The 18650-nt window shown below is 42.9% G+C and overlaps 1 protein-coding gene across 2 annotated transcripts in view; it reads right to left on the minus strand.

Moving 5' to 3' along the window:
* Positions 1-18650, minus strand: part of LOC146871367 (transmembrane protein 98) — a 1189076-nt gene that overhangs the window by 28079 nt on the left and 1142347 nt on the right. For both annotated transcript variants that reach the window (XM_085650842.1, XM_085650844.1), the window contains 2 exons: positions 10336-10369; positions 2664-2779 (listed from right to left, as the gene is read on the minus strand). In XM_085650842.1, the coding sequence (XP_085506968.1) occupies positions 2664-2779; positions 10336-10369 (150 nt within the window). The remainder of the gene's footprint in view (positions 1-2663; positions 2780-10335; positions 10370-18650) is intronic.

Below are 18650 nucleotides of genomic sequence, written 5' to 3' on the forward strand. Positions count from 1 at the left end.
ACATCCTTTACACCGCAGTCAAGACCACGATGTGCCTATACACGGCAGGCACTACCCCGACTGCGCTGTTATCACATGTTACTTTATCACGCAAGTTGTCCCAACGACTTGCTTTAGGGGACACGTGGTTGAACTGGTGTTAGATTTTAAGTACAACACCTTCCCTACTGATACACTGACTGGAGTTGGAATAGTAATTTATAAAATTCCAAAGTCCAGCGCAACACTAAGACAAGCCCTAACGACTTTTGTGGTAAAGGAACTCATAGTAACATCACAGTCGGGGTACTGACTGCAGTATAAAGGCATGCGTGGGAAATGCATGCGGGGTTCCGTCATACAACTGTTTGCGTGCCACTGAAATAAACCACTATTTGGAGTATAATTGGGCCAGCAGATAAGCTATGCATGGTGCTTCTTTCATCATTCTAATAGTTATAATTTTCAGACAATAACCACATACAATTGAAGAAACAAAGTCATATCTAGCCAAGAGGTGAGAAACAACATCCACTTTGGGGTACAATTAAGCTCAATCAAAATCAATGGCTCAGCGTTTGGGTACACTGACAGTGCTTTAAATTATTGCATTTACAGGCCACACAGCACAAAATCCTAGAACAAACTAGGTTATACACAAAGAGTCCCCCCATTCCTACATAAACGTTACTCCCCATCTCTGGACCCTTGCTGCTGTGTACAGGGCTAGGCACATACGTTTGTACTACACATGACATAGAGCTGTATTGATAAATCCCTTGCATGTGTATTGCTAACAACAAGGTAACAATGTGCCTGACAACATTTATCGACTTGGAAGGAGCGACCTGGGCGATAAAGATGAAGCATTCACTGAGAGAAGCCCAGATGTAGGTTAAGTTTCAGTCATGCGTGATTATGTGTTATTGTCCAATGAATGACTTATGAATATCAATGAAACTAGCATCTTGGTTTGGTGATGGTGATGTTTTAGACTTTCTTTAAAATATTTTTCTTTGACCCATGTTTGCTTTCTAGGAGTACCACTTCTATGAGACACGTTGGATGCAAGTTCAACAAACCTCTGTCGTTGCGGGTCTGTGCTGCTTACATGGAATGGGGTCGCTAGTCATCACAGCAGTAGCTTATGCTGGTCGAGTCATGGCATCCTGGAGTCCTGCTTCCCCATCAGCATATGGGATTATTGGAGATCTGGGGCATGACCACATGCTTTGTTGTGGTGATTAACCAAGTTTGCACATTATTTCCACTAGCCAACAAGGGAAAAATGGCATTTACATTGACCGATCAGTTTACCCATTGCCAAAAAATACTGCACTGCTAGATCAGTGATAATGCTGACACAAGAACATTAATTACCAGGTAAAATTGCGACTGATACAGTGGATGGAATCAGTGCATGGCATCGGGTCCTTCATTTTTTCAAGCATATTTCAGTTTTGAGCCTGCACATGGAAGGTACCATCAGCGTACATTAGAAAATATGCAGTCCTTGATAACTTCTATACTTGGGAGTGGGCAGTGAATCTAGCCACTCTCAGTGGCAGTGAATCTGGGTTCAAAGTGCTCTCTTATTGCAACATTAAAACAACTTTATCATGTACGGGTAAACCTTCAATAATCGACCTATAATCCATTTAGACATACTGTTTCCTCATTTTGTTCTCTTTCCACCACCTCATCACTTAGCATAGTAACCTAGAGGTCAACAATTTACTTATTCCTTTGACAAGATCAATAAGAGAAAGATTCCTTAAATATGTATGTGCCTTTCTGTAACCGCCTGGGAACACATATATACACATCTGTTCACTTCAACCCTTTTAAACTGGCCTTAAAATAGCCTACCATTATCTTCGCTAAATGTTGTATAAAACGACTTTCTACCACGTTGTGCACCAGTCCCCACAGACCTGATGATCACTGCGTGGTCTGTCATCTCCACCTTGAGAATGCACAGAGCACTGTATCTGAGTCTTGAGGAACAAGAGAGATTGATGTTTTAACCTTAAATATTGCTGAGAACTTTACCACTAAAATATTTTGCATACGTTTTGTAGCATCGACACTATCCAAAGTACAATGCACCAAAATAAATCCGTTTCAGCTGTTATCAGCTCGTCTACGCCTCCTAACTCTAGCTGCCTGACCCAGCTAAGCCCTCTGATCTTCAAAATAATTCTACTACTTGAGCCCACTCTTGGACAAGGTCTCCATTAGTGCATGACTCCACTGGGTCTACTTGGTGCACCTTGGGAATGAGGTAAGTTTCTACCAAATCTATTTAGTCATAAATGTCCCGGACAGTTAGGCCCCTAGCTGATGAGGACCAAGTATGGCATAGTTATCAATGAGGCACAGGTGAAGTGGCGACAGTGCCCAGAGGACCAATGGGCCCACTGAACCCCTAGTGATGGATGAATTGGGCAATCAGACCAGCAGCCAGGGGGTTAGTTTCCCTCCTTTCAATAGGGTCCACTATTCCCCGTTTACATCACCCGAACAATAGATTTTGTGTTTTTTATTTATTTTTTATTTAAGTTGTGAACTCGCCCCTAAGATCTTGGCAACAAAACGTGCAATTTCTGAGCAGGCCAACAGTGATCACTAAATGTGCATGCCTTACCACGATTATAAAGAAACGTTAAATGAGCACCTCTAACCTTGGACTGATTTTCTTGGCAACAACAATGATGTCACTCAGGCTCGCCGGAGACTTCATTTTAGCACCTGATCCCATAGTCATTGCAACAAGCTTCTCAGTCAAAGTGTGACAAATCTGTAAAGAAATGAGCATATTATTAATGACTGAATGACTGATCCAGAGGTGTCATTCATGTTGCTGGTTATGATCATATCATGTTTACATACTGCTCAGTGTCAGATCAACTTCTCGACTATGGGCAAAATGGCCTCCCAGGTATAGTGCACGTGTTCACTAGGTATAAAGATATAAACTGAGCTACAGATCAAGATAGAACTTGAAAGTATGAGAGAGAGAAAAGAGAGCAAATATGACAGATGAAAAGTGATTTACGGCCACACACAGAATCCAGCAAGAAATAAATCCCGAGAGGATCTATGGCACATAAACAGTTGCAGGAGCAGCCTTCATGGGCTTGTATTGTATTGTATTGTATTGTATTGCACATTTTGCAAGTATTACCCCGATGGCCCACTTATTTGTGACTAAGTCATTATCGTATTAACTGTGTTTCATTAAAAGCATAACCAGTGAGTTCACAACGATTTGGCGAAGGAGTGTGGCTGCAGCTTCTCAGTATTTTTTCCACAAACCCACAATTTTGTCTCATGCATTTATTGCAAAGTGCATATTTATCATTCCGTTTATACTATGTGTTGGACGACAAATATGTGTAAACAATCTTAAAATGTATGATTTATTTGATACTAGGCCACGAAAAAACCGTGTCTCCTGTTATATAGCAAGCGCTTCTCTCCAGCTATGGCCAGTGAGGAGTCTTTAATAAAATACTGTTTAGAGGATAGGCATTTATACTTTCAAATTGTCATAGCATGTCACTCTGTTTGGGAAGCTGCCAGTGTGTGGATCCCCTGCACAGTTTTACAGCATATAGATACAGAAATTAAGAAAGAAGTATATATTTGTGTCATGTGATTTTAAATGGAAAGTTTTCGTGGCAGCAATCTCCTATATAAAGCATAATTTGACATTTATAAACTCTAAAGTATATCAAAATCATATTTGATGTGTGTAGGTAATATACAATAAAAAAAGATCATTGGCAATGTTAAAATCCTTTCGTGAGAAATCCAGGTTGAGGGTCCCAGGACAATCAAAGTTACTAGGGTCTCTCTTGTGTACTGGAGCTCCTGTATTGAGGACCCTCACATTTGTAGCACTTTGGACTTTAAATATACTGAATATTATCTTACATTATTTTCAATTTTTTCTCATCAGTCCTCGTTCTGATGAAATCCTTTTGAATTCATTTTAGCGTTGAAACGTGTCAGCAACTTGACAGTCAGAAAACGCACAATTACACTCTAGGCACAGCAATGTATTTAAGAGGAAAATTATGCGGATTGCACTAATAATCTCCAGAATACCACCTGTCTATCCTATCCAAAGTGACGATTAACCAATTCCCTGTTTCTTTATGTAATAGACTGAAGATGGGTGATTGATTTTTTAAAAATTTTAAAATGTATTTTTATCCAACAATATATTAGTAACACACCACATTGAGGGCGTGAATACGAGTTTGGTGGGAGGACCACCAGCCCGCAGCGGCGGCGGTCTATGAAACGCTGCCAAGCCGGCGGCATCCTGCCCGCCCCAGCACGAGTTCACCGCAGGGCTGGCAGTGTGTCTGGCGGAGACGAGGCGGCGGCACTCTTCAGCTCTTTTTCTGAGCCTAAAACCATTGCCAGTCATGCTGCACTGCCACCAAGCAGTTGGGCACACTGTTACCTTGCAGCTCATTCTGCAAGAGAAACATTGTGTGCAACCGAACCGATGGCATGGGGGCAAATACTGCTGACACGAGTAGCATATCTCATGGGCACACTCTCCCTGGAGACAGTTTTTAATCCCAAATCGGCCTTTCCTCTGACCCTTGCTTGCTCTGTCCCTTCCTCGAAAAGGTCTGCGGAAAGGCTGATCATAATACACATGGTGGTGCCACTGCTGGCACTGCCTCCATTGACCCCCTCTCCTTTCCCAGCCACGGGAACCCAGAGATTGGCAGTGGCAGCGGTCTGGAGGCAGTCTTCCCGCCCACTTCGTAATCCGATAGTCGGACCACCAGGTATACGGTGGTTGGACCGCCAAAAAGCGACAGCTGTTCCCAGACCGACAGGGTCATAACCAGGCCCAGAGTTTCACAAATGGGTGGTGGACACTTTTTGCACCACAAGCTACACTTATGCGGACTCGTTGATTTAGTAAATGTTGATTACATGCACTCCCCAGGTTCCCATGGCCCACTGGCAACTGTACGGTAAGTCTGTGTCCAGCAGGAGCCTGTTGTACTCACTCCTAGGTTACCCGCGACCAGGTCTGCAGAAGTTCAGAGAGACTCCTTTCTTCAGGGTCCCCAGCATGTCCACCTCTACTGGCCCTAAAAGGAAAGCAGAAGCAAATGCCACTAGCTCTGGAAACAGTCTAACAGGAGTCCAAAAAGTAGCAGTCCACTCTCTCCTTCCATTCTAGACATGGGTTCATCCATGGTGTAGGCCCGTCCATCTCCTTATGTTGCTCATCTTAGCCTCAGCTAATATTCCCTGTGTAGATATTTAGGAAAGGAATTGGTGCTTTCTAAAATGTTGGAGACCCTATCCAAGCCAGAGATGCCACATAATCTATCCACTCTAGACTAGCACTTCGAGGGAACAGCCAACTGTCTGACAAACCTCCATGCAGAGTATTATGGGAAGAATAGAAATGGCAGCTTGTTGGGAGATTGTCGAACACTTGGCTCTGAATCAAGCTCAGTCTACCAAGGTCAGTTTCTTCCCTCCAAGCATAAGGACACTCCAGTGGTGATCTGAGCCAGAGCTCTGCCTGCCCTCCCTTTGTCCCATGTGGAAAAATCCAGCCACTTGTGGCCAGGGATATACAACTCATTAACTTATAAAGATTTCACCCGCCCCTTCCTCTGCCAAGAGAATGCTAATCTCCAAGAATGGAGCAATTGTTCCAGAAGGAGTTTTGGAATTGTCAGCTGACCAGCAAATTAATTAACAAAACATAAATCCCGTTGGCTATGGCTCAGAATGGTAAATGCCCAGTTTTATAAATGTGTTAATGTACATCACAGATTGGGACTGACTTTGGATAAGCGTTCATTAAGTTTTAGGCACACTAAAACCAAATTGTAAAAAAAATTAAAATACTACAGATTTTACAATCCAGCGAAGACTGAAGAAAATATTTTTCTTGGCTTCCCAACTGATTTAAGAGGCCACAGCCAATTTAATCTGGGTTTCACCTGCTACAAAGCTACCTGCACGTAGATGTAAGTCAGGAAATAGACTTCTTTGCTCATCCCTCTCATGTGTGAATAAAGGTGAGAACACATGTTCATGCATAAGCTGTGCAGAGGCTCTTACAGACGCTGACCAGCAGGATATTTAAAAGACAGACCTTGGAGATTACAGTTCAAACCTACTTTTAATAGTTGCTTGCAGTGGGATAGACTTACTCCAAGCAGAGTTCTAAAAATCAGAGGTGTAAAAGCAAAGCATATGAGGGTTTTCCACTGGTCAGAATCAACTTTCCTTCACCTCAGGAAGTAGCCACTAACAAGGACTAGCCCAATGTCAAAATGGAGCCAGGACTTGAAGTAGACCTGGACTAAGTGTTGGCTCAGAGGAGGAGATGTGTTTTAAAGTGCAGGGCCAGGATATCTCTGAGGCAGTTTTGATATCACAAAGCATGGAAACAGGAAAGAAAAAGTGCATGACTTTGCTGCAAATCTGTGAATGGGCACCATGAATTCATAGATCACACCATGAATGACTCACAGGTTTAAACACTCTCCTTGACATCCATTTTTCCCACCTCAAAGTAGAGAATCTGCCTCAATCTATGGAGGAGAGATGATTTCCATGTCTCACTCAAGCCTCACAATTTCTTTCTGTCCTTATGAACTGTCACTTTGCCCCTTGTTTATAGCGATATGGCCATCACTCTGCCTTCAATCATCCAACTTCCTATCAGTCACTTGTAATATATTCTTTGACTCTTTCCTGTCAGCTGTGACTCTTTTTCAAATCTCTTTCTGTCTTTGCCACTCTTTGTCCCATATTGTCTCTGTTTCTTCCTCTCTCACTCTTTATGCTTTTACTCTACACTGACAATATTTCTCAAGACTCATTGAGGTAGTTGAAGGGACATTTTATGGCTGATGATTTTGCTTGATGAAAAATTAGTTTACTCAGAGTTTGCAGAGTGGTAGAGAAAGATGCAAGGTCTTTGACCACCTCTCAGCAATCCCACAGTGTAGGGCTTACTGGAGGTCCCTAAGGACCCTCAACAACCAAGGGGACTTCATCCCCCAACCAGGAGCGTGCCAAGAGGCGCATTTGCAGGGTAGTGGAGAAAGGAGGAGGGCCTCCCGCGATTTGTGGCTTTTTTTTCTTTTTTTTTTTACGAAGGGGGGCTGCGCGGCCCTTCTCCCGGGCCGATTTTCACCCCGGAGACTCTGTCTTCCAGGGCCACGCCTTTTTTTTTTTTTTTTTTTATTTCACAGGGAGAGGGGCTGATCATTTTTGGCCGAGGGGAACCCATCTCCCTGGGCATGCCAAACTGCAATGTCCCGGGGGTGGGCACCAAGGGACATTGCTGGAGCCGGCCTTGTGGGGTGTAGGTCCCCAGGGCCATGCAGTGCTCCAGGAGGGGTGCCGCGCAGCCCCCTTCCCATCTTGAACATAGACCTGGGAAGGTGGTGGTCCCTGGGGGTCCATACCAGACCCCCTTCATTCTTATATGTGTGTCCCGGGGAGGTGGCAGTCCCTGGGCCTGTGAGGGGGCAGAGCCCCCCACACATTATTATAGCATATAGCCCCGGGGAGGTGTAAGCCCTGGGTCAGGGGGGGTCCACGAGGCCTCCCCATATAATGTAAATTTGCCTGAGGAGGTAGCTGTCCCTGGGGCAGTGGGGGCGGGAATTTGCTGCAATTTATGCCATGGCATGGTCCCAGGGGGACCCCAAGACCATAAGGGTATTCCTACCCTGACCCTTTTTCTCTATTTAACTTTCTTTTGGAGGGACTTTGTAAAGCCGTGTCCTGAGATAGCTGCCAATACTTTCTGGTTGAAGTGTTGTCTGTCAATCAGAGCAGTGCATTTGCTTGCACGAGCTTGTCTTTTGTTGGCAAAGACTTTGTGACCAGAGATATCACTATAATTTTCGGATTACATTTCTCAAAAATTACTGAACAGATTTACACCAAATAGGCAAAAGGCACTTCCTTGACACACATCTACCTCCCTGCCAAATTTGGAGTAAGTCCATTCAACAGTACGGGCTATACATGTGGCTAAAGGTTCCTATGGGAATTACCATTACAACCGCTCCCTTATTTCACACCCCAAATTCTCAGTCCCCACTACACGAATCACCCCCAAACTTGCCATGACAAATAGAACCTACCTCTACACATTTTTGGGAAAATGTCTTGAAGATTGGTCAAACAACCTCAAAGTTATAGCTAAGTCAAAAAAGTTTTTCCTATGGTAACTAGGTCCTAATCATAACTACCTACTGCTGACCGCCAGCAGGTAATACGTTCTGCATGATACGCTGAGGTGAAGGCCTTGAGATACTTTCCTTACAGTGTACCAGAGCCATCACAAGAGCTAGCACCTTTGTTACTACTGTTAGTACTAAGTGGAAAGATTGCGAACTGACAGTAGTCATCCTGTCTGTCAAAGAAAGACTCTTCAATGCTTGAACATTGTTCTATGCATACATTACATCTATTGCGGAAAGAACATCCCCAGAGGGATCACAGGATTATCGTCTGCATAGTTCATATTTTGAATGAAATATTCTCAAAAGACAGACTTATCGGGATATTTAAAGACTGGCAGATGCAGGACATATTCATCAAAAATTGGTGGATGTCTCATTCACCCTATTTAGAGTGTGTATATGGCTGCACTCTCTAAATTGGCAGATGTACTGTCCACCCTATTTAGAGAACATTCGTGCCAAATAGGGCTGCTGAACATCCACCAAACTATAAATAACCTCTTTTCTCTGGAACATCTGCCTTAACTTGGTCACATAAGAAGCGTCTTGATTGCCCTCTTAGAACAACACTCTTGGTTCCTTCTGCCACCATTCATAGCAAAATAGTCAGATCCTCACCTGTCTCTGAGGCATGTATACAGACTTCACCTGGTAGCCCTGTTGTCCTGCTGGTTGAAATACAGTTTTGCCAGGTCTTCTAGAATAAATACCTCTTTGCTACAGATGAAGAAAAAGTCCTGTGCTTTCTTGAACTTTTCTTTCTTTATTCTGCCATTCACTTGCACAAGGCATCTTAAATGACTGTCCTGATTTTTAGACACAGTGCCTGTGAACAGTGGCCATCTTGGAATAGTGCTTCATAAAACATTTTAAAAAAATTCAAGATGGTCATCATGCCGGCACTAGTATATATGAATATGTGCCGTTACATCACGGTCTTCACACCGCGATACCTTTACAACGCAGGCATTACAACGCAAGTCGTTACAACGACTTGCGCTTGAGGGCGCTGGACTTTGGAATAGTATGATTTACTATTCCAACTCCAGCCTACGTAACAGTAGGGAAGGTGTTGGAATAGTAAATCATACTATTCCTTAGTGTAAAGTGCCATCCAGTGCAAGTTGTTGCAATGACTTGCGTTGTAATGCCTGCATTGTAAAGGTATTGCGGTGTGAAAACCGCGATGTAACGGATGTCTCCCATATATACACCAATGGTAGACATCTTAGAATGCTTTCTATTTTTGCTTTTAGAATAGACATTTCAAGATGGCTGCCTTGCATGCTCAAACGAAGGGTGCATTCCTCAGTGCCTTTTGCAAATAAACAATGGCAAAGTCAATAATTCTGTGCCCCAAAATCATTAGGCTATTGCGTTTGCCAAAGCATATTTATATTTTTTGTGAAGACATTCACAAAGAAATGTAAAAGTAAGAGGCAACATTAAAAAAATAAAAATCATTCTGGTCACTTAAACCCTATGCCTAACTGTACATTGTGATTCAGGGAACCTAGTCAACCACCTCTTTTAGTGCTTCTGGGAGTGTTTTCTGCCTGAGGCATCCACTCCACCGTGCTTTCTCTTCATGATGCTCTCTGTTAGTTGCGAACGTTACATCTGAGAATACCAAATATCAGCTAAAGTATGTCAACAAAGCTCGTAGCTTTGCATATTTAGCTACACTGTATGGAGAACATACAAGTGCTTCAGAGCATGCGCATTCCTCTCCCATCTGCCAACGCAACGCAAGTTGCCATTTATCTACTTTGAAACTCTGTACGATACCACATCATCCTGTAAAACACCCCTACTGCCAGAGTATTGTTTGTAGATACGGTGGCTTTGGGACTGAAACGAGGAATGTTCTCTGCTACTGCTCTAGTTTGGTTTTTCTACAATCCTCTCAAGTTTCTGAACCTCTTCTTCAACTCCAGGATTCATACAGAAATATATTTTGAGCATTTACTCAGAATTATTGTCGAGCCCGCAGCAGAAATGCAGGTGACTTTGGATTTTGTATAATCATTCATTCTATTCAGCGCCTGGTGGCGTGTTTCAACTTATCAACAAACCAGAAGTTATACCATACCTTCAAAATTTCAATGCAGTGAGAAACCAGACCTCTGAAAGAAAAAACAGTAGTTGTTCAGCAAAAGGGAATATATACAGTTACATACACAATTATCAGATTACACTTCCGCTTTGAAACAATTTAAAATTAGTTTCCCGTCCGATGTTCTTTGTGGTGCACGGTCTATGACCTTCATTTCATACAGTAGCCCAGGCGGCTTACTGTGTACAATTTGAAATATACTGATTTTCCAGCATTTTGCAACATAAAAACAAGAAAAGGAGGAAACATAGTTTGGGACATATTTCAAGGATGGAACTCAACTGATGCTGCAATTGGTTTGTTCTAACTTGCACGTATGAAGCAATACTCGTGCTGCACGATCCATGTGTTATATGCGCACAAAGTGCAAAATTCGATACAATTTTCTAGATCTGAAATGTGGTGCTTTCAACATTCCCTTGCGATTTTTCCTCCTATGCGTCATGTTTATTATGCAAAGCAAATGTCAAGGAAAGAACGTTTTAATCCATTCTAAAAAGTGCTTTTTTGGCCCTTAAATCAACAGCAAAATAAAGAAATTATCATTTTACCAGTGCTTTTTGAGAGGCAATAGTCTTTTTGGCCATGCGAAGCACAGTATGAAGAACATTTTAGGAGCTCTCATCTATACTAGTCCCGATGAACATTGAGAACCTGCACTAGAGAAACTATATTTTTTTGGTTTTAGAAACGTGATTACTGTTTTCTAAGAAAATCCAATGACAAAGTGGGATAGAAACCGCACAATCTATAAAACCACCTGCATCATTTACAAAGCTATCATGACCAGCACCCTGTCTATCCTGCAGATAACTCACCATCTCTGGCGGAGCTCGATACACTTAAATTCAGGACACCATCAGAGTGCAGACTATGAAGCATGAAAAAGAAAAAAAGGCGAAGGCCTATTCCATCTATGCACCCAGGATCTGGAACAACATCGCTGTATCCATAAGGACCATCCCAATAGTGTTTCTATTTAGGAAAGAGGCAAAGACTCCCCTCTTTAAAGCTACACCACAATGCATTTACCGTCCACAACCCCAGCTTCTTCTCCTATCACTCACTGACTCTATGCTTGTCTTTTATCCTCTACACTGTTCCACTGCCTTTTGGCTTGGTTCAGACTATTGAAATACCAAATACATGCTTACATACAATTTGATGCATTTAACTGGAATACCCAAATGCTTTTTAGAACAATGGCTTTGGGTTTGAACTCGTACTTTGAAAAGTGTGGTGAATATTTGTGGGATAAATTGATGTAGTTTGGGACAATGTAATGCTTGCGTGGGAATTAAACTGATGTCTTAAGGGCAATATGATACTTCTATGTTGAATAAACTGATGCATTTTGTGAGAATATAAAGCATTTTTACCAGACCAACCGATCTATCTTTGTATAGTGTGATGCATGTGGGTAGTATGATCTGATGTATTTTGTGACTGTGCGATGCCTATTTGTTGTTTATTGATATTAGTATTGCCAGGATTTAGCTTACCTTCTGGGTGACCACTCCAGCAATCACACTTCAAGACCACAACACAAAACGTTAAAAAAAAAGCATGCAGATAAATATAGCAAGATCTTCACAGCATAAATAAAATCTTTTTAAGACAAAGGAGTTTAGTCAGGGGTTGGCCACGTGACAGAACGACTACAAAATCAGTGGTTCTCCTACCCTGTTAAACCTGCAGTTCTGTGACACCATTTAGAGATAAGGAACCACCGGGTTTACACCAGCAGAACTTTCGCTGGTGCAAGTTTCTGACCTGGCAGCCAGAACTCCTAAGGGCTGCCAGGTCAGAGTGACGTTTATCCTACCCAATTTAAAGCAAGGCAACCATTACTAGATTTCTTTGCCCAGAAACAACATGGAAGGTATAGCAGTCTCTGGCAGGGAAATTGATTAATGGGGCTAATGGATAGGGAGAACACTCCTTGCATGCCAGTTCCAATAGTTTTTTGTTTTTTCCTGAAAAACCTAAATTTCAAGCTTTGTTCCGGAAAACCAAAAAGATCTGCCCAGTGGGACCAACAAACTTGGGGCCTGCTTTGAAAAGTTTACAGTATTCTCTGAAACTTGTGCACCAGATGTGGCAGTGAAGTTTTTAGAGATCCCTGCCAGAGAAGCAGAGAGAACCATACTCTCTGTTAACTGGGGGCCCTATTACGTAAAGGGTGCACATTTCCTGTTTGCGCCCAGCAAAACTTAAAACAGGTGCGCTGAGCGCAAACAGGGAAAGTACGCCATATTACATGGAATACGCTGCTCCCTGGGCAGCGCATTCATGTGAAAAAATGGAGCAGCTGCTTTAAATCCGCTCCATGTTTTACAGTGCAGTGCAGGCAGCAACCAGCCTCCTGACAGCTTCTTTTCCTCTGCGCCTGCATCTATAATATGGCACGGGTGCAGAGGCGAGGGGATTCCCTCATTTGAATGGGGCTACACCCTCATGGAAATTAGGGGACCCCTACTGAAGATAGCGCTGCCACTTTATGTGTGCCAGTGCTAACTGTATTACAGAAGAAGACGTACAAGCATCTGCAGCCCCTTCTGTAATACCAAAGTGCCCCGGGGCTGCAAAAGCGGCCACAAACGGCTGTTGTGCCCATGGGGCACTTCCATAAAACGGCCCCTGGTGTGCTTGTAGGTACACTGTCATTTAAATGACCATTTAAAACTTTGTGGGATAAACTGATGCATTTTCGGACCATGTGTTGCTTGTTTATAAGATAGAGCAATATATTAACCTGGCTCATCTGGCAACAGTCCCCCGTATATGCAAAGCCCCCATGGGGGGGGGGGGCTGATCTTTTGGCTTCCTTGCCATTAATCTGTGGAATTCATTGCCAGATTTTCTAAGAATGGAACCTTTGGGAATCCCTATTCAGGAAAAAACTGAAACCCAGTCTGTTTGCGCTTCCTCAGTGTGGGGCTCTCTCACTTGCTGTGAGGTCAGGTTTATTTGTTTCTCTGTCTTTCCCTCTCTGCCGAGTTCTAACTGTTTCTTAGCCCCGCGCGGGGACACATAAGTTGGTGTAACAATAGCGCTTTACAAGACCATTAATTTTATTATTAATGCACAATGTGATGCTTGAGTGTAGGATACGTTGATGTATTTTAGGACAGTAAAATGTGTGTTTATGGAACAAACAATGTGTTCTGTGACAATTTGATGATTGTAAGTGGAATGCACAGATATATTTTAGGAGCATATGCACCTAATGTTTAGTATAAATGAATGTATATTGGGACCGCATTACGCCTGTGTGTGCAAGAAAGAAATGTATTTTCTCACAATATGATTGATGCTTGTTTGAGTGAAAAACATAAGCATTCTGAGCCAATGTAATTCTTGTCTCGGGCTTAACTGATGTATAATGGGACAATGCGATGCATGTTTGTGGGATGAAATTATAATAAAGAGCAGTGGTTCTAAGTGGAATAATTAACTTTATAGAGGAATATGACTTATACAGTACGTCAATTACAGAAAAACAATAACAAAAGTGGCATGGTACTGAACAGCTGTCATATATACAAAACATTTAATGCATCTTGACCTTGCTCAGTAATCAAAAGATCACACACATGTAAAGGTTTGATAAGAAAAGTAAAGAAGTATGTATAATACAGAGGGCAAAAATCCAGTTCAATCATTAAATGTTTGTGCAGGTAAAATTGTAAACATCAACATGAAGAGTTCATTCAATATAGTGCCAGAATATTCTGTACTGTGGTATCATGGTGAACAAAAAAATGATGTTTTTAACCCAGATCTGTGCCTGGGGGTGAATGCTTGACAATTTTCAGCATTACGTCCATCTTGTTGTGTTGCTGTAGACACCCTAAGTGGGAAGGGTATGCCCAGACGTAGGTCCCAAGCTCTCCTGTGCCACTAGACTCAAGCTAGCCTGTCTGATGAGGGGTGATACCCAGACAGCAGTCCCAGGATGCTTGTTTTCAGTCCAAGGAGGACCATGCCTGGCAGTTTGGGCTTGACTGTTCCCATGGGGAACAGGATCAAGACAGATTTCCTTTCCATATGGCTGAGTACAAACTGGGGTGGTGGGGGCATGGTAAATAAACAACAATGGATTTAACCAAGATCTGTGACTGGGGTTGAATGTTCGACAATGTTCAGTATTCTGTCCATCATCTTTTTGGGTAAGAATATTCAAACTTGGCAGCGGCAGACTAACCTAGAGTGTCGTCCGCTCATTTTTTTTTATGTTAGGCGGTCCACAACGTGGACACTTTTCTGTACAAACATTCCACGAAGAAACAAACATTAACTGTTTTCATTGGACTTACGATTTCGGGCACTTCAAAAGCCAGTGATCTTTTCACCTACATTACAACGCCTTAAAAAACAATGTTAACTGCCACTCTGACTCCTAGCAGTATTACTGTCTTGGGTATTGTTGAACTCCAAAACTAGTACACCATAGGGTAGCTAATGCACAAATTGTCTTTCTGCCTTATAGAGTAAATTTTCTTGAAAAAATTGTGATCTTTTCTCTGAAATGCTTAGATACACTAAAATGTAATGTGTCATAATGCCGTTGATGCCAAGATCGAATGGCACAATTGTGAATGAACTCTTCATGTTTAATGCTCATAAATGTAATTATAAAAGCAGTTGATGATTGTATTAGACTATTGCCCTCTGTATTATACCCACTTTTTAGGTCTCGCGCCTAGTGTTGCAGTGACCAGTCTAATTGATAAACTTTTTAATACAACACTCGCAGTGTTCCTGCTGACTCTCTTATGCCTGCGACACGTGATTCCCCCACCCCTTCCAAATCCAGAGCAGGAAGCTCACCCAGGGGGCTCCCGCTGCCCGGGTCCAGCCCCATCTGCTCTCAGTCTCAACAACATCTCGCTCAGCTAGCAGCGGGAGGAGACGGCGAGCCTCCGAGCTCTGCGCTTTCTTTCTGCTCCAGGAGCGGGAGGGCCCCAAAGCCCTCAGCTCCATGAAATACCCAGACACGCGGACAAAGGGGGATTAAAGCCCTGGGAAGGAGGAGGCGTCCATTGACCTAGCCTGATCACCGGCATTCTGCTCCCGGCCCCCGTTGGCGGAGCTCATGCTGGCAAAGATGACAGCTGCGTGAGCCGTAAGTCTATAACTTTTATTCATTTCCCGGCAGCCCCCAACTCAGCGCCTTCTGACTTCAGGGAGGCAGGGGGGAGGGCTTGTTGATTAATTTACATAATTGGTTCATCCTAGCAAGCACGATCTTCTCTCCCCTACATATAGACCGTTTGCGTTTCAGAGAAACCTAGGATACGTTTTAGGGAAGGGAGATCGTGGGTACAGTTTTACTACTTCTAGAAGAAGAACCCGTGTGTTTGATGTCCAATCGAGAAATGTCCTACTTTTTCAGGGGGCTACCTGTTGCATTGGTTTTTAAAATGGTTAATCCTCAATGCACAGCTCCTTCTGGGCATTCATTATCCATTGAGACTTAATATAATCTCATTTGTTCGTATTCAGGGAGATTTTGGTGCCAATATTCTCTACCAAGGAGTTGTGGCGCCTTTATTTACTAATTATACAAATATGTGATGGATTGGGTCTGGATCCATTGCTGATTTTGTTTTAAACCGATGACTCCTAGTTGTAACGCACGCCCCTCCGATTTGTGATCTACATCCACAATGGGATTAAAGTAATCTCTCAAATTGGGAATTTATGCGCGGGTCTGGTCCTGTATATTTGCATTAAGCTTTAATATCACCCTGAAAAATGTTTACAAAAATGTTTTTTCTTTTCATTGTATCCTAACTCCCCCCAAACGTTTATGTTAATTCTCCATACCTCAATAGAACGTTATCCAAGATGGGCAACGTGAGTTAGAATGATGGAGGTGAAACCCCTCCACCCCTTCCCCGAAACAAATGGCAATTGACAGACAGAATTTTTTTAACGGGGGGAGGGCAAGAAGAATCCTCCGAAAATAACGTGATACAGCTCTCGGAACCAGGGTTGCCCACTCCTCCTCTTACACTGGACAGATGGTTGGTGGCTTTTCTGACGCCTTTCCCCGCTTTCTATTCAGAGTTTGCTGTGTTTTTTTCCTTTTCATTTTTCATGTTTTGAATGGTGTTCTTGCTGCCCGGGGTTAATGAGAAAGCAATTGGCTCAAGCCTCGGTGAGAGCTGTTCTGCAGGATTTTATATTCCGTCCCTCGTACCTTGGAGAATGTTCGAACATGTTTACAGCAACAGAGCTGGAAAGGGAGCTCGGAAGAGAACCGTGCAATTTTCTCTCAAATCCGTGCTCCTGTTGGTGTGGTGGAGTTTCCGTAGAGGAACAAGTCCAGTTCCAGTATGGCATTCGGTCCCCTGCAAAGGGAGGCTCACAGAAACCGCTAGGGCCGTGTGCTGTGCGTGGAAAGAGTTTGTCCTTGTAGCTGTTGAGAGACATTGTCGGGAAGGGTCTTATTCAATCATGATGAGGTGGGAGAAAGGGGACAAGGCTATTCGCTTTAGTAGTGAAGGAACTGAAAGGCAAGCACCTGGTCGCGTGACAGACTGGCAGCTCTATGTGTTTAATACAGGCCTGACCAGCAGCACCACCCTCTGCTGTCCCTGTACCTCACCGCTCTCTGACTGCACCTGAGCCCAGGACTAGGATCCTGCTGACAGTTTTCTGGAAACCTATAATCCACTTCCCCTCACACCTGCCCTGCAGTATTCCTCATTTCAGCACAGAGTCCCGCGCACACTGGTAGGCCAGTTCTTAATTCTAGATATGCCACACACCAAGTTTTACAGTACCAGGCACTCGCTTGCAAATCATTCCGCTAGCGCGCACACATACTGACTTGCAGCAACATTACAGTTCAAGCACAGTGTGTCCTGGTCAGGCCAGTTCCCAGGGCCTATGTGGTTGATGGGCAGGTATGCAACCCTCGAGGCAAATAGTCCCTGGAAACATAAACACCAGGTACCACTGCACGCTCAGTGAATTGCCAAGCACGTCCTATGTAGGTTTTTTTTCTTTTTTTACCAGTATTTATTTACAGTTTCCAGATCTACATAAATCTACACTTAACCGGTGCAAAGAATTTTAGAGAGAAGAAACATAGAAGAAAAGGAAGATCAATACCATACCTGCTGTTGAGCTAAAGTTCCAAGCCCTCTACAATAGGGTCTCACATGTGTTTACACCATATTACAGTCATTTTTTATAAGACTACAAGAAAGTCAGAAACATAAGTGTGAGACCAACAAAGATACGGGGACTTAAATGTGTTGTGAAGGGGGAGAGTTACACGAAAAATCCTTTCCACAAGTTTGTGGAATACACTATCTACCTCTTGACACTCAAGTTGCACATGCTATCATGGTACCTCAAGTGTCTGGAGAGAGAAGGCCCACACAGATATGTCACATTGCAGGACCTTACTGCAGCAGGGCACAAGTCCTAAACAAGCATTGGCATAAGCAATAGGTCTCGCCTTTGGGGCCTTATAAGTGTTTAGCCATACAACAGTTAATGTTGATGCACCAAGGATAATGTGCTGCATAACTAAAAACTTAGAAGGTCCCAAAAGCGAGACCTATTGGCTATGCCAATGCTTGTTTACTGTTCTTATCTAATCTATACATGCGTGTGATCACGAGCATTGAGCACAGTCAAGATGCATTAAATCTTGTGTATGGTTCCATGTTACTTTTGTTATTGTTTACCACCAGTGATCTATTATATAAGTAATGTGCATCTATAATGTGAATTATTCCACTAGCAGCCACTGTCCTATATTGTGATTTAAAGTTGTATTGGGCAGCTTTTGTCCTTTATGACTTTAGGACCTAAGTATGCATTTTAGAAGAATGTAATTGTTTTTTGTAGAGAAACCGATGTACATCTAGGAATGTGATGCTTGTTTGTAAGATCAACTGATACATTTTTTGGCCCTGTAATTCTTGCATATGGGATACATTGGTACATTTTAGGTTATTCTGGTGGGTGCTTGTAGGGAAAACAGATGTACTTTGGCATAAAGTGATGACTATTTCTATGATAAATGGATAGAATTTGTAACATGATACTTTGGATACAGTTACATTTTGAGTCAACATGATACTTGACATGCTTTCCCTTAATGTGATGCTTGTTCCTAAGACAACTCAATTTTGAATCAACATGATGCTTCTTTACAGAACTTGGGACAATGTGATGCTTGCTGATGGGTTAGCTGAAGAGTGATATGGACCTGATGCGTCAAGTGGAGAGCCGGTGCTTATGTGCTGAAAAATCTCGTAGCTGCT

This window comes from Triturus cristatus, chromosome 1_1 (genome assembly GCF_964204655.1).
Source record: "Triturus cristatus chromosome 1_1, aTriCri1.1, whole genome shotgun sequence".
Taxonomy (NCBI): domain Eukaryota; kingdom Metazoa; phylum Chordata; class Amphibia; order Caudata; family Salamandridae; genus Triturus; species Triturus cristatus.